We start from the raw sequence: 15,493 nt of genomic DNA on the forward strand, positions 1-15,493 counted from the left end.
ATGCAACATGCTGCGTCTGGAAAATACAAACGCACACCCCAAAAAAACGCAGCGCATGAAAATCGCATACGTGCGCTTACCAGCGCGCAGGTATGCGCACCCATGTTAAATATAGGGGAAAAAACGCATGCGCACGTATGCGTTTTTTTCCAGCGCAAAAAAACGCAAATGTGAAACCAGCCTCACTTGTCACCTCTGCGGAGTCTGTTCACCGACGAAGGACGTCTGACCACGTGACAGCACAGAGGGCGGGAAGCGATGCGGGCCAATCAGCTTGCACGCTTCGGCCAGTGTGGGCGGAGCCGCTGTGACGTGTCGGGGAAGCGTCAGATGGGAAGTGTGTGAGTTGTGTACAGCATGGCCGCCAAGGTAGGTGCCCGGAGCCGGGGACAGCAGAAGCCGGGGGACGCGAGAGCGCAGGAGGTTGGCAGCGGCCGCCGGAGGGAGGAGGACGCACTGTGTGACCTGTCAGCCCCGGGTGGCCGCGGGAAAGCCGGTGACCTAGGGCCTGTCCTTGTGTGAGGGGTCAGGATGTACTTGACAGGTGATATCTGATGCTGGAGGGCGAGTCCTCCAGGGACCGGCGGTACTCCCACTATATACAGCTGTGGTGTCCTCCAGGGACCGGCGGTACTCCCATTATATACAGCTGTGGTGTCCTCCAGGGACCGGCGGTACTCCCATTATATACAGCTGTGGTGTCCTCCAGGGACCGGCGGTACTCCCACTATATACAGCTGTGGTGTCCTCCAGGGACCGGCGGTACTCCCATTATATACAGCTGCGTGGTGTCCTCCAGGGACTGACTGTACTCCCATTATATACAGCTGCGTGGTGTCCTCCAGGGACCGGTGGTACTCCCATTATATACAGCTGTGGTGTCCTCCAGGGACCGGCGGTACTCCCACTATATACAGCTGTGGTGTCCTCCAGGGACCGGCGGTACTCCCATTATATACAGCTGCGTGGTGTCCTCCAGGGACTGACTGTACTCCCATTATATACAGCTGCGTGGTGTCCTCCAGGGACCGGTGGTACTCCCATTATATACAGCTGTGGTGTCCTCCAGGGACCGGCGGTACTCCCACTATATACAGCTGTGGTGTCCTCCAGGGACCGGCGGTACTCCCATTATATACAGCTGCGTGGTGTCCTCCAGGGACTGACTGTACTCCCATTATATACAGCTGCGTGGTGTCCTCCAGGGACCGGTGGTACTCCCATTATATACAGCTGTGGTGTCCTCCAGGGACCGGCGGTACTCCCATTATATACAGCTGTGGTGTCCTCCAGGGACCGGCGGTACTCCCATCAGATACAGCTGTGGTGTCCTCCAGGGACTGGCTGTACTCCCATTATATACAGCTGAGTGGTGTCCTCCAGGGACTGGCTGTACTCCCATTATATACAGCTGAGTGGTGTCCTCCAGGGACTGACTGTACTCCCATTATATACAGCTGAGTGGTGTCCTCCAGGGATCGGCGGTACTCCCATTATATACAGCTGAGTGGTGTCCTCCAGGGATCGGCGGTACTTTCATTATACACAGCTGAGTGATGTCCTCCGGGGACCGGTGGTACTCCCATTATATACTGCTGAGTGGTGTCCTCCATGGACTGACTGTACTCCCATTATATACTGCTGAGTGGTGTCCTCCAGGGACCGGCGGTACTTTCGTTATACACAGCTGAGTGATGTCCTCCAGTGACCGGCGGTACTCCCATTATATACAGCTGAGTGGTGTCCTCCAGGGACTGACTGTACTCCCATTATATACAGCTGCGTGGTGTCCTCCAGGGACCGGAGGTACTCCCATTATATACAGCTGCGTGGTGTCCTCCAGGGACCGGAGGTACTCCCATTATATACAGCTGAGTGGTGTCCTCCAGGGACTGACTGTACTCCCATTATATACAGCTGAGTGGTGTCCTCCAGGGACTGACTGTACTCCCATTATATACAGCTGCGTGGTGTCCTCCAGGGACCGGAGGTACTCCCATTATATACAGCTGAGTGGTGTCCTCCAGGGACTGGCTTTATTCCCATTATAGACAGATGGGGGTAGTAGTTTCTGTTGTAGGTGAATGCAATCAAGTATCAGATCTACATTATAGCCCTCCAAGAAAGGGTGGTACACTCTGCTCCTATTCTAAAATCTTTGTCCATATGAGGTAATCCCATTGTAGGTAGTTAAAAGTTGTTCTTCAACTCTGGATAGGGCTGGTATTCCTGTAACACACAGCTGATTCCAGTTAATTCTTCTATAATGCATATATATTATATAGAACCCCCCCAAAAAGACTAGTGTTGCTGTTCACTGACACCTTGTCCAGAGGCGGTCCTCCCAGGGGCTGTTCACTAACACCTTGTCCCGTGGCGGTCGTCCCCAGGGGCTGTTCACTAACACCTTGTCCCGTGGCGGTCGTCCCCAGGGGCTGTTCACTAACACCTTGTCCCGTGGCGGTCGTCCCCAGGGGCTGTTCACTAGCACCTTGCCCAGAGGCGGTCGTCCCCAGGGGCTGTTCACTAGCACCTTGCCCAGAGGTGGTCCTCCCCAGGGGCTGTTCACTAGCACCTTGCCCAGAGGTGGTCCTCCCCAGGGGCTGATCACTAGCACCTTGCCCAGAGGTGGTCCTCCCCAGGGGCTGTTCACTAGCACCTTGCCCAGAGGTGGTCCTCCCCAGGGGCTGATCACTAGCACCTTGCCCAGAGGTGGTCCTCCCCAGGGGCTGATCACTAGCACCTTGCCCAGAGGTGGTCCTCCCCAGGGGCTGATCACTAGCACCTTGCCCAGAGGTGGTCCTCCCCAGGGGCTGATCACTAGCACCTTGCCCAGAGGTGGTCCTCCCCAGGGGCTGTTCACTAGCACCTTGCCCAGAGGTGGTCCTCCCCAGGGGCTGTTCACTAGCACCTTGCCCAGAGGTGGTCCTCCCCAGGGGCTGTTCACTAGCACCTTGCCCAGAGGTGGTCCTCCCCAGGGGCTGTTCACTAGCACCTTGCCCAGAGGTGGTCCTCCCCAGGGGCTGTTCACTAGCACCTTGCCCAGAGGTGGTCCTCCCCAGGGGCTGTTCACTAGCACCTTGCCCAGAGGTGGTCCTCCCCAGGGGCTGTTCACTAGCACCTTGCCCAGAGGTGGTCCTCCCCAGGGGCTGTTCACTAGCACCTTGCCCAGAGGTGGTCCTCCCCAGGGGCTGTTCACTAGCACCTTGCCCAGAGGTGGTCCTCCCCAGGGGCTGTTCACTAGCACCTTGCCCAGAGGTGGTCCTCCTCAGGGGCTGTTCACTAGCACCTTGCCCAGAGGTGGTCCTCCCCAGGGGCTGTTCACTAGCACCTTGCCCAGAGGTTGTCTTCCCCAGGGGCTGTTCACTAATAACCTGTCCACTAAACCTACAAATTCCATCCACACTTTAACTTTACTTACGACTGTTGTATATGAACTGATGAATTATAAAGTGCAGCGGAATATGTTGGCACTATATAAATAGACTAGCTGAAGAGCCCGGCGCTGTCCGGGCATAGTAACTAAATGTGGTTAGTTATAGCAAATTATAATTATCCTCCATCCCATAGTCCCGTGCCCATATACCCATCATACATATCCTCCATCCCATAGTCCCGTGCCCATATACCCATCATACATATTCTCCATCCCATAGTCCCGTGCCCATATACCCATCATACATATCCTCCATCCCATAGTCCCGTGCCCATATACCCATCATACATATCCTCCATCCCATAGTCGAATGCCCATATACCCATCATACACATCCTCCATCCCATAGTCCCGTGCCCATATTCCCATCATACATATCCTTCATCCCATAGTCGAATGCCCATATACCCATCACACATCCTCCATCCCATAGTCCCGTGCCCATATACCCATCATACATATTCTCCATCCCATAGTCCCATGCCCATATACCTATCATACACATCCTCCATCCCATAGTCAACCATTATGACATCATAATGAGCGGCGGCAGGGCTTGCAAGCCATGATGACATCAGCGTCGCCATGGCAACCATTATGACATCATAATGAGGGGCGGGGCTTGATACGCACACACTTTTTCCCCCAGTATGTAGATAGGGGCAAAATTGTTTGGTGAATTGTTGGAACGCGTGGGGTTAAAATTTCACCTCACAACATAGCTTAGGACGCTCTCGGGGTCCAGACGTGTGACTGTGCCAAATTTTGTGGCTGTAGCTGCGACGGTGCACACACACACACACACTTTGAGCTTTATATATTAGATTATTTACAACAGGGAGCCCATATTGTAACCCCAAAGTTCTATTTCATAGAATGTTATAGTTGTAAGGGACCCCCAGGGTCCTTGTATCCAACCCCCTGCTCAATGCAGAAGTCGCTAAATCATTTTTTGGGTTCCATTAAAAATGTTAAACATTTTGACATTTAGGGCTCGTTCACACGTCCGATTTTTCGAGTGCTGTTAATGGTTTCCACAGATATCACTCATACCTCTGATAGTCTGCGGGGCTTTGCACGACTGAATTTTTTTTTTTTTTTTCCTTTCATCGAGAGGTGCACAGAAAATGTCAGACATGTCCAATTTTATACAAGTCTATGGGTCCGTGAAAGCTTCGTACCACACTCGGATGACATCCAAGTACAGTCCAATTTTCACGGATTCTTTGAAAGGAGAAGGCAGAGAACGTTTTTTTTTTTTCTCCTCCAAGTACACGTAAAAAAGTCTGCTCTCAGTTTTCTGCGTACATGGAGAATACTGATGTCTGAATGAACCCTTCCAGACTTTTTCTTTGTGCACATTCAACTTTGATGTGGCTATAAATCACCTAAGAGAAGCTCAGAAAAAGACAGATAAAAAGGAGTTACAAGTTCACCAATCTGAACTCACTGATGGGTTCTCACACAACTCATTCTGCAGCGCAGAGTGTATTGAAACCAAATTCAAAAATGTTTTTTTCGCTCCAAATTTAATAAAAAAAAAAAAAAAAAATTAAAAAAATTCCCAAAGGGGGACTAGTCCTTTTTAAAGGTGATATGGAGTAACTCTGCACCGGGAGCTGAAGTGCTGCCGATGTGGCGCTTACCTCGTGGGTATCATGCAAGTCTTATTGGGATAGGATGCATTTGCAGTATCTGATACAAGAGGGGCCGTATAACCCCCCTTTAATAAGTAAAATGCTGTTCTGTTTCCATATTATGGCGGCGTTGCTTCCTGTGAAGGTCTCGCAGAGATGTCATACGGCTGGGGTCTGTGCACCATACTATGAATGGGAGTATAGATGTAGATCCGATGTCAGGTGTCGCTCGTATATAGTCCTCAGGAGGTCAGGGGTCTCTTGCCCCCCCCCCCGGGGTTGGTGTGTGGCTTCTGATGCTGACCAGATGAGCTGCATCCCTGGGTCTATGGGCCGATTACATCACAACGTCTGCAGTGATTGCAGCAAGATCCCGGCTCTGCTCTGCGTCCACTGAAGGTTAATGTCATTTGGCCGTCTGTGTTTTTTTTTTTTTTTTTTTTTTTTTTTTTATTCTCCCCTTTACTTTGCGTTTGTTATTCCTAGCAGGTTACATGAGCGTTCAGTCCCGGACACTGATCCGATGTGACAGCAGACGGGGTAATCGGATGAGGTCTCCTAGAAGGAGCGGTCGCGTGTATTTCCTGTAGGACCTGGACAGATACAATGTGGGGGGAAAACTGCTAAATTGTTTTTAATTATATGCAACATTGTAACAAGTGGAAATCAAGTTACTAATTCTGGGAAAGTGAGAGCTGTAGTTATGTCAGCACCATAGGGAGACGGGCATGGAAAATAAGAAGACGCTGTCTCATCTGTTTATTTGGGTTTCACCTGGAGAGTTACTACTTTATCAATGGAGTCATAAAAACAAATCTTTGGCTCCAAGTTTTACTACACTGCGCACTAGAGTCAGCTCCGGGCAGAGTAGATGCTCTTACGTCCACTCAGGACAGATTCATAGCGGATTTTTTTTTTTTTCTCTGATTTTTTTTTTTTTTTTTTTTTCTCCCCCCCCCCCCCCCCCCCCTCTGATTTGTGTAGGAGGTGAGTTCTCCTTCAATAGAAGTCTTCAAACAGAGGATGGACAGACATCTGTCTGGGATGATTTAGTGAATCCTGCTTTGAGCAGGGGGTTGGACCAGATGGCCCAGGACGTCCCCTCCAACTCTAACATTCTATGATTCTATGTATGCATCTAGTTGTGGAATTCATGGCGGCTGCACTGTGAATTTTACGTTTTGCGTTGCGCTCGTCGTTTTGCAACGTGCCGTGGATTTTCTGCCACTTTTAGCCAGCTGCCTATTTGCCCTTTGTACACCATGAATCGTTCTCCTGTTGCACCACGTTATGGCTGTTGTCAGCAAAGCTCTGAATTAGTCTCTTGGGGTTCCCACAGTCACGTCCCGTGCCCAAAGTGGGGTAACTACTTAGACGCTGTCATGAACGGTGACCGAGGCATCTAAGGGGTAAAACCATAAGCACAGTTGACTACAATGTCAACATCCCAGTGACAAATCCTCACCAAACGTGCCCCCTTTTTTTTTCGTTCATATTCCCATGGTTTTTCTCGGATTAAAATTTCAATTGCGACATGTCACTTTTCCGCCCGAAAACCACAGAACCACAGTGCGTAACCTGTCCGCATGTTATTAAACCCATTCTGGAGCTAATGCGTGTCACATTACTGTTAATTCACTCCACCGAAGCAGAATATATAGTAAGATTTAATCTTGCAGCAAGTCAATCCTTTGTGCGGAATTGATTGTGGGTTGCACGGTTTCTGTGCCAGGAATGAAATCTGTGTTAGATGCGGATTCTTGCTGTGATTTTATGTTTATACCGTTGCTGTGATTCTTCTGTTAGATGCTTGGATTTTTGTTTTGTCTTTTAAGCCAAATGCCAATTTAAATATAGTTAGACTGCCATATTACTCATGCGGGGGTCCCCGTCCCTTCGCGCGGGGGTCCCCGTCCCGCCTGAGTCCACTCTTTGATCTTGAGGGTCCCATCTCCCTCTTCCCCCTCCAATCTTGTATTCATATCCCCCTGGTAATAAGGGTATGCTCACATGGAAATTTTCAACATGGAATTTTTGAGCTGAAAATTCCACATCGGAAAAAGCTGCCTCAAAAAAAAAAAATGCTGTTTTTGATGTTTTTTCTTGTGTGTGGTTTTTGATTAATTTCTAATTCTAATAGAGGATGTATCAATATCTAAGTTGTGTTTGGTGCTTTTCTGCTGCAAAAATCTCGCACAAAAATGCACGTTTAGCAACGATTTATCTTGGAAAAGGCACCAAATAAAGTCAGATGACGCTTTTTTAACACTCTCTGATCTGAAGGGTAAGTTCACACTAAGCGGTTTTTTTTTTTTCCCGCAGCAAAACCTGATCTCTTGGCAGGAAACAAGCCGAAGAACAAAACATATTTTTTCTTGCGTCTTAGGGTATGTGCACACGTTGTGGATTTGCCTACAGATCCGCAGTGGATTTGGCCCTGTGGATCCGCAGCAGTTTTCCATAGGATGTACAGTACCATGTTATCCTATTGAAAACAAAAACCACTGTGCACACGCTGCGGAAAAATCCGCGCGGAAACGCTGAAGTTTATTTTCCGCAGCATGCCAATTCTTTGTGTGGATTCTGCAGCGTTTTTAGACCTATTCCATTATAGGAATCCGTAGGTATAAAAATGCAGGCAAAAAATGCTAAAAATCAGCAGTAAATCCACAGGTAATCCGCAGTAAAAACGCAGATCTTTTTACCTGCGTATTCTGCGCGGAAAAATCCGCACAGCCATCCGCAACATGTGCACATACCCTTATGCTGCGGTTTTGGCATGATGGATCTGTCTCTTGTGCATGCTGATAAAGTTTAGTGTTGGGGGAAAAAAAAAGTCCTATTTTATAGAATCAGGTTTTGGCACAAAAATCGCAGCAAAACCTGATACCTGCATTTTTTTGTTACCGATTCATAGAATCGTAGAGTTGGAAGGGACCTCCTGGGCCATCTGGTCCAACCCCCTGCTCAAAGCAGGATTCGCTAAATCATCCCAGTCAGATGTCTGTCCAGCCTCTGTTTGAAGACTTCCATTGAAGGAGAACTCACCACTTCTCGTGGCAGCTTGTTCCACTCATTGATCACTCTAACTGTCAAAAAGTTTTTTCTAATATCTAATCTGTGTCTGAGATTCATTTTAATGGGTGAAAAACGCTGCAAGTGACACGCTCTATTGTGCAAAAAAAATGGAAATCACAATCCTGATAAAAAAAACCAATGTGTGTGCGCATGAGATTTCTGCAAACTCATAGACTTTCCTGGTACTATAAAACGAAGCTGACAATTTGCATTAAATAAACTGCAAAAACGCCTAGTGTGAGCTTAGCCTAAATGTGACTTGATCACCTTAGTTGCACTTTCTCTTATTCAAATGAGTGGGAAGCTGAGTGTTGTGAGCAAGTTTTGAAGTGGTTTTTGGCACAGAATCTGATCTCAAACCATGTGAAATAAAATAAAAATTGTGTGAACGAAGCCAATTGTTTTTTTTTTTTTGTGTGTGTAGCTTTGTATACTCATTGCATATGGAGTAAAGTTATTTCTTTTCATATTTAGGCTATGTGCCCACGTTGCAGAAATACTGCGGAGTTGGCCGCAGCATTTCCGGAACTCCCCACCGTGGGTAAAACGCATCTGGTATTCGCATGCGTTTTTTAGCTTGCAGAATGCTAGCGTTTTTCCAAGCGATTTGAAGCATCACTTAGAAAAGCGATTGACAGGTTGGTCACACTCGTCAAACATAGTGCTTGAGAAGCGTGACCAACTTTTTATGTTAAAAATAATTAAAAAAAAAAAAAAATAGGGATGTACTCACTTTCTGTTGGTCCCCTGGAGCCCTCCCGGTCGTCATTGTCGCTGGCGGCAAGTTCCATTCCCAGGGATGCCTTACGACAATGACCTCTGATGACGTAGCGGTCTTGCGAGACGGCTACGTCATCAGAGGTTATTCGCGCAATGCATCCCTGGGAATGGAACTTGCCGGCAGCGTGGCTGAGAGGCGGAAGGACTCCGACAGAGGGTGAGTATATTCCTATTTATTCTTTTTCTATTTACAGGAATATGGTACCCAGGGCATGGAGGAGAGTCTCCTCTCCTCCAGACCCTGGGTACCATCCGCACATGAAGCGCTCACTTTACGCATGGTGGGCATAGCCACATGCATAAAGTGAGCGTTTCAATGCCATCCTATGGCGGCGGAATTGCCGCGATTCCACAGAAATAATGGACATGCTTGCGGATTTTACCGCAATGCGATTCTGCAGCGGTAAAATCCGCAGCATTGACACAGCAACTGCGGAATCCCATAGGATAAAAAAGCTTAAAAAAAAAAAAAAAAAAAAGCAACGTGGCTACATAGCCTTAAAGTTTTCCAAACTATTTTGTTTACAGCTCCTATGCAGACTGTCTCCATGGCAACAGACAAAAAACAAGCAAACTTTGATCTTTTAAGTTATATACCTTTCCACCTGTCGTCTACCATGTGGCAGGTTGGCTAAAAGTGGAGGACAAATGGAAGAAAGCATGAGACTGCAGGATCACACTACATAGTTTTTCAGTCTGTTACCATGGCGAAGAATGAATAAAACAATGACCCCTGTTTTTTTTTTTTTTTTTTTGTTTTTGTTTTTTTTCTTCTCCTAAAACTTGTCTATCCCCCCCCCCCCCCCCCCCCCAAAAAAAATGTTGCCCATGGAGGAAGGGGGGGGGGAGTGAAAGGGCAAAAATGAAAATTAGTCTCCCCGTCCGGGAAGGGTTAATAAAGGTGTTAATAAAGCAATAAGATTGTTCATATAATACATGGACCGGTCTTTGTTATCCAGAGCAGGCGACTCTCTCCAGAGACCATCTTTTCTCTGGCTTATAGTTCCAAAGCCCTAAATGGGGGACCTGCACCTCAACTGGCTTTACTGATGATGGACGCCATTCCCAAAGCTGGGTCACTTGCCGTGTTACTCCATAGCTGAGGCTTCTGCCGGCTGATGGTCTGTCCATAAGTCCCTGTTATCTGCAGTCATGTTTCATTGTGCAATGTTGCACGCGGTCCCTGACCTGCCGTGTATAAAAATCACATGCCGTGTGCATGCTAGGCTTTACTTTGTTACCTGTTCCGCGTCGTGTTTGTTTAGGATCGCAGGCACGTGGCCGAGATTAGTAAATGATTTCAAGGTGCAGAGAGCAGGAACAGTGAGGTTATTCCGGGTCTAACAAGCACTCTCATTGCTATATATATAGATATAGCTTTGGCAAAAACGAAGAGACCACTGCAAAATTTTCATTTTGTCTGATTTTTCTCTTTATAGGTATATTTTTGAGTAAAATGTCAGTAGTTTATAGAATAAAAGAGCAATTTACAACATGTCTCCTAATTTCCAAGCACTAAATTTTGAATTTATTTTCAGAAAATGAGAAATGGCTAAATAACAAAAAATGCAGTGCTTGCAGACCTCAAATAATGCTAAGAAAACAAGTTTATAATCATTTAGAAACAACAATACTAATATTTTAACTCGGGAAGAGTTCAGAAATCAATATTTTGTGGAATAACCATGATTGTTAATCCCAGCTTTCATGCGTCTTGGCTGCTTTCCTAGAGTCTCACATTGCTTTCGGGTGACCTTATGCCACTCCTGGTACAATAATGTAAGCAGTTCTTTGTTTGGTGGCTTGTGACTATCCATCTTCCTCTTGATTACATTCCAGAGGTTTTCAATGGGGTTTAGGTCTGGAGATTGATCTGGCCATGACAGGGATTTGATGTGGTGGTCCTTCATCCACCCATTGATTGACCTAGCTGTGTGGCATGGCGCATTGTCCTGCTGGAAATACCAGTCCTCAGAGTTGGGGAACATTGCCTGAGCAGAAGGAATCAACTGTTTTTCCAGGATAACCTTGTATGCGGCTTGATTCATACGTCCTTCGCAAAGATTATTGTTGTGAGTTCATTTTCCCCTTCACCATTGAGGTCTGATGAACTCCCTCTTCTGGTGAAGGAAGGTAGTGAGGCTGATTACCAAGCACCTGAGCAGATTGATGATGACTGGGTGACTGGAATTGCTGACTGGATATAAGGCAGCCGACGCCCTTCTGCCTTGCGGGTGATTTCTCTGAGGGAATCTAGGAGACCAGTCTGATTCCTGCTCCTCAAAAGCTAAGTTTTCTGCTCTGCTTTTTGCATTTGTGTTTTGGTTTTGTTTTGCTTTGTTTTTCTGGATTTCTGCCATTCCCTGCTGGGGTGAGCTGAATTCCTTTTTTGCTCTGTCTTCAGAAAATACCTGAGTACTGATATAGTCTTTTTGAAGCCTAGCGTCTTCAGGGCTTTTTTCCCTAACAGTCTGTTGGCTCTTGTTTTGATAGGGTTTTTGGCGGATTGCAGAGAGCAGCTTTTCTATCCTGTCCTATTTAGTTAACTTGGGCCCCATCATTTGCTCAGCCTATCTTTCTATCTGTGTGAGTGTTTTTTCATCTTGCTTCACCGTCATTATATGTTGGGGGCTGCCTATTGCTTTGGGGTCTGCTCTGGGGCAGTTTAGATTTCCCTTTCTGTCTTTAGGCTATTTAGTTCTCCGGCTGTGATCGAGGGGTCTAGGGCACCGTAGGAACCCCCCACGGCTACTGCTAGTTGTTGTTGATAGGTTCAGGGGTCTGCAATCCGATAGCTGCCAACTTCTCTGGTTTTCTGGACTTAGCTAGTATTTCTGTTTTTGCCTCCTACGGTGACTGATTCATAACAGATTATCCTGCGCAATTCCAGCCTTTCTGAAGCATCCGCAGATCATCACCGATCCGCCACCAAATTTCCCAGAGGGGCAAAGCTGAAAATTAGACTCATCAGAGAAGATCACCTTACTCCAGTCCTCTATGGTCCAATCCTTATGGTCTTTGGTAAACTTCAGCCTGGCTCTCCTTTGCTTCTCATTGATGAAAGGCTTTTTTCTAGCTTTACATGACTTGAGCCCTGCCTCTAGGAGCCTGTTACGAACTGTTCTTGCCGTGCACTTCACCCCAGCTGCCATTTGCCATTCCTTTTGTAGGTCACTTGATGTCATCCTGCGGTTGCTGAGTGACATTCGAATAAGATGACGGTCATCCCGGTCAGTTGAGAGTCGTTTTCGCCATCTGCCGGTCTGTAGCTTTGTTGTCCCCAATGTCTGCTGCTTGACCTTGTTGCAGTGGACTGCTGTTTTAGAAATTTTAAGGATGGAGGCATCATGACGCTCACTGTATCCCTCTGCTAGTAAAGCCAGAATTGAGCCCTTCTTTTTCTCACTTAAGACGTTTCTTTTTCAACTCCTGGTTATTTTTTTTTTTCATTCCTATTACTTTTGGGATATTACTAGCCCTTGTTTTGCCATCCATCTTGTCCTATTGCAAGAGGATTGTGAACACCACAGCAGGGTTATTGTATACTTTCCTTCACTAAATAAGATTTGGTGCAGGTGATCATCTAATCAGAAGCACATTAAGTAGAATGAGGTGTACTCTGGTTGGAATTCAACTGACACTGGAATGGCTGAAAATTTTTTTTTATGTGTATATATATATATATATATATGTATATATATTACATTTTCTTTTTTTCTTTAAGTAAATACAGAACACATAAAGCAAAACTGACGAGGAATTAGTGTTGTAAGCAGGACTGTGGAGTCGGTGCTCATTTTTGTGGAGTTGGAGTCTGTATAAAATGGACCGACTCCTTAAATATATAATAAATTGGGTACAGTAGTTCAATGCAGAATGTGCTGAATATTTTTTCATAGGAATTTGGGAAAGTTATGAAATGTCCTATAAATGACTGTTCTATTCCTGATCTAAGGCTACATTCACACACAGCGTTTTTCCTGCGTTTTTTGAGGATATGTTTTTAAGTTGCAAAAGCCGATCAGCTTTTTAAAAAACCGCATCACCTGAAAGGTTTTTGAGCTCATAGATAATGTTTTTAATGGAGCAGATTTCTAATCTGCTTTTGCTATCTATATATCCATGTCCGTCTAGCCATATTTTATCTGTACCAAAAAGAATGAAAGCCGGGTAGCACACAGACTAACACTCCTTTTTTTTTTTTTTTTTTTTTTGCACCAGTCAGGTACAACTCATAGCTGCCCAAAAGGACGCCCAGGACAGGCACTGCTCGTCTTCAGTAACACATCAACATCAATTGATAGTTGGAATAAATAGACTGCATTCACCACATCTTAAGGTGCAGGCTTTATTTTCAAGTGTAATGGTGTGCAGTATAAGGTTCTGCAGCAGCTGAGGTGTGCAGTATGAGGTTCTGCCCCCCCCTTCCTAGGTTTGATCCTGGCTACGCCCATAGTGTGAATGTAGCCTGAGGATCTAGGCTTTATCTTAGCCGAGATAAGTCATAGTATGTATGTGTGTGTGTGTATATGTATATATATATATATATATATATATATATATATATATATATATATATATATATATATATAGTACAGACCAAAAGTTTAGACACACCTTCTCAATCAAAGCGTTTCCTTTATTTTCATGACTATGAAAATTGTAGATTCACTCTGAAGGCATCAAAACTATGAATTAACCCATGTGGAATTATATAATTAACAAAAAAGTGTGAAACAACTGAAAATACTGTATGTCTTATATTCTAGGTTCTTCGAAGTAGCCACCTTTTGCTTTGATTTCTGCTTTGCACACTCTTGGCATTCTCTTGATGAGCTTCAAGAGGTAGTCACCGGAAATGGCTTTCACTTCACAGGTGTGCCCTGTCAGGTTTAATAAGTGGGATTTCTTGCCTTATAAATGGGGTTGGGACCATCAGTTGTGTTGTGCAGAAGTCTGGTGGATACACAGCTGATAGTCCTACTGAATAGACTGTTAGCTGCTTTTTTCTTGCCATAATACAAATTCTAAGTAAAGAAAAACGAGTGGCCATCATTACTTTAAGAAATTAAGGTCATTCAGTCCGAAAAATTGGGAAAACTGCAGTGTCCCCAAATTCAGTGGCGAAAACCATCAATCACTACACAGAAACTGGCTCACATGAGGACCGCCCCAGGAAAGGAAGAGCAAGAGTCACCTCTGCTGCGGAGGATAAGTTCATCCGAGTCACCAGCCTCAGAAATCGCAGGTTACCAGAAGCTCAGATTAGAGACCAGGTCAATGCAACACAGAGTTGTAGCAGCAGACACATCTCTACAACAACTGTTAAGAGGAGACTTTGTGCAGCAGGCCTTCATGGTAAAATAGCTGCTAGGAAACCACTGCTAAGGACAGGCAACAAGCAGAAGAGACTTGTTTGGGCTAAAGAACACAAGGAATGGACATTAGACCAGTGGAAATCTGTGCTTTGGTCTGATGAGTCCAAATTTGACATCTTTGGTTCCAACCACCGTGTCTTTGTGCGACGCAGAAAAGGTGAACCGATGGACTCTACATGCCTGGCTCCCACCGTGAAGCATGGAGGAGGAGGTGTGATGGTGTGGGGGGGCTTTGCTGGTGACACTGTTGGAGATTTATTCAAAATTGAAGGCATACTGAACCAGCATGGCTACCACAGCATCTTGCAGCGGCATGCTATTCCATCCGATTTGCGTTTAGTTGGACCATCATTTATTTTTCAACAGGACAATGATCTCAAACACACCTCCAAACTGTGTAAGGGCTATGTGACCAAGAAGGAGAGTGATGGGGTGCTACGCCAGATGACCTGGCCTCCACAGTCACCAGACCTGAACCCAATCGAGATGGTTTGGGGTGAGCTGGACCGCAGAGTGAAGGCAAAAGGGCCAACAAGTGCTTAGCATCTCTGGGAACTCCTTCAAGACTGTTGGAAGACCATTTCCGGTGACTACCTCTTGAAGCTCATCAAGAGAATGCCAAGAGTGTGCAAAGCAGTAATCAAAGCAAAAGTTGGCTACTTTGAAGAACCTAGAATATAAGACATATTTTCAGCTGTTTCACACTTTTTTGTTAATTATATAATTCCACATGTGTTAATTCATAGTTTTGATGCCTTCAGAGTGAATCTACAATTTTCATAGTCGTGAAAATAAAGAAAACGCTTTGAATGAGGTGTGTCCAAACTTTTGCTCTGTACTGTATACATGTATACAGTGTATTACATAGTGTGTTACATATTTACAATTTAATAGTTTTGTGTTCTAAAGTTGTATTCCAATAAATAGATATTATGTTCCATCTCAATATCTTGATTATTATATCATAAAAATGATTAAATGTCTGATGTTCACATTGTACTACAATACATTTTTCACTTAAATATAAGCAATATATGTGGGAGTCGGAGTAAGGGAAATTGAGGAGTCTGAGTCGCAGGTTTGGCTTACCGACTCCGCAGCCCTGGTTGTAAGATATATATATTTAAAGAGGTTGTCTACTCTTGCAGTACACTTGTCATTACTCGTCCTGAATCCCAGATTCT

General features: G+C 45.6%; 1 protein-coding gene across 1 annotated transcript in view; it reads left to right on the forward strand.

Annotated features, from left to right (window-relative positions):
- Positions 1-234: 234 nt before the first annotated feature.
- The window catches only part of SLC25A13 (solute carrier family 25 member 13), a 125,394-nt gene continuing 110,135 nt past the window's right edge, over positions 235-15,493 (forward strand). The window contains exon 1 of the mRNA XM_073582087.1: positions 235-369. Within this exon, the coding sequence (XP_073438188.1) occupies positions 358-369 (12 nt within the window). The 5' untranslated portion in view covers positions 235-357. The remainder of the gene's footprint in view (positions 370-15,493) is intronic.

The sequence above is a fragment of the Dendrobates tinctorius genome, unplaced genomic scaffold (assembly GCF_039654945.1).
Source record: "Dendrobates tinctorius isolate UK_male_01 unplaced genomic scaffold, ASM3965494v1 ptg000070l, whole genome shotgun sequence".
NCBI lineage: Eukaryota > Metazoa > Chordata > Amphibia > Anura > Dendrobatidae > Dendrobates > Dendrobates tinctorius.